The sequence below is a fragment of the Bison bison genome, unplaced genomic scaffold (genome assembly GCF_000754665.1).
Source record: "Bison bison bison isolate TAMUID 2011002044 unplaced genomic scaffold, Bison_UMD1.0 scf7180017864181, whole genome shotgun sequence".
Taxonomy (NCBI): domain Eukaryota; kingdom Metazoa; phylum Chordata; class Mammalia; order Artiodactyla; family Bovidae; genus Bison; species Bison bison.
Window position 1 is genome coordinate 5,283,331 of NW_011494753.1, and position 1,339 is coordinate 5,284,669.

Genomic DNA, 1,339 nt, shown 5'->3' on the forward strand with positions numbered 1-1,339 from the left:
GGGGCCTGCTTCTGGATTCAGGTGTGCGGTTGGCTCCGCTGTCAGTGCTCACTCACCCCCACCCCGCCCCACAGGCCCAAATACAAGGGCAAATACTGCGTGGGTGAGCGGAAGCGCTTCCGCCTGTGCAGCCTGCAGGCCTGCCCCGCCGGCCGCCCCTCCTTCCGTCAAGTCCAGTGCAGCCACTTTGACGCCATGCTCTACAAGGGCCAGCTGCACACGTGGGTTCCTGTGGTCAATGACGGTGAGTCCGGCCGTCCGCAGGGACACTGAAGTCTGGGGGGCGGAGGTCCGAGGGCCCAAGGCTTGCCCAGTGACACAGGTGCCATCTGTGGGGCTGCCGCTCACTCCCTCCTGGCTCCTGGGGGCAGCCTTGCAGACACTACCAGCCCAGTGGAGCCCCCCGCCCGCCACTGATGCTCTTCCGGGTGTGACTCCTGCCCTGCCTGTCCCTCACGGCTCCTCTGCTTGGGCCCCAGTGAACCCCTGTGAGCTGCACTGCCGGCCCTCGAACGAGTACTTTGCTGAGAAGCTGCGGGACGCTGTGGTGGACGGCACCCCCTGCTACCAGGGCCAGGCCAGCCGTGACCTCTGCATCAATGGGATCTGCAAGGTGTGCCCAGCGAGGAAGAGGACCCTCTCTGCCTTCCTCCTGCTTCCCTCTGGCCGCCCTCCCCAGGCTGTGCCACTGGGCTTCCCAGCTCTACCAGTGAAGCCTTTTGAGGGTCTCCCATTACCTCTCAGCAAAGCGCCCCCCAATCCTCCTGGGACTGGACCCACCACACACACCATCAACCTCAGCCTCTGCGACTGCACCCGGCCTGCCTGCCATGGCTTCTGAGATCTGGCCTGGGCTGGCCTGGCCCCAGCCCGGAAACCAGAGCTCAGGCGGAGGCCCGACCTCCCGCTGGTTGAATGACCCCAGGCAAACGTTTCCTCTGCGATAAGGGGACTGTCCGTCCAAGAATCCACGTCACAGGGTTAAATGGGGTCACTTATCAGGGATTGCCGTGCAGGGGCTCGGCCCGGCAGAGAAAGCATCAGTGTGTGCTGACAATACTTAAAGACATTTCCAGCAGCAGCAGCGGCGGCGGCGGCTTCCCCTGCCCGAGTCCTCGGCACTTTCTTTCCCCTGCTCCCGACAGGGGAGGCTCCTGGGCGTAGAGGCCAGGGCTCAGGACCAGCAGAGAACATTGATTCATATTTCGGGGAAACTGTTGTCCATGCTGGTCAGGAGCCCCTGTATGCCCGCTGCCCTGCCTGCTGGGGCCGTTTACACAGCTTTTCCTGTCTCTTGTCTCGTTTGATCTCACAGCACATCTTCATGGTGTGGGTGGTT

General features: G+C 63.2%; 1 protein-coding gene across 1 annotated transcript in view; it reads left to right on the forward strand.

The window, feature by feature from the left end:
* The window catches only part of ADAMTS7 (ADAM metallopeptidase with thrombospondin type 1 motif, 7), a 77,502-nt gene that overhangs the window by 59,957 nt on the left and 16,206 nt on the right, over window positions 1–1,339 (forward strand). The window contains exons 16-17 of the mRNA XM_010843403.1: window positions 75–244; window positions 480–613. Of these exons, the coding sequence (XP_010841705.1) occupies window positions 75–244; window positions 480–613 (304 nt within the window). The remainder of the gene's footprint in view (window positions 1–74; window positions 245–479; window positions 614–1,339) is intronic.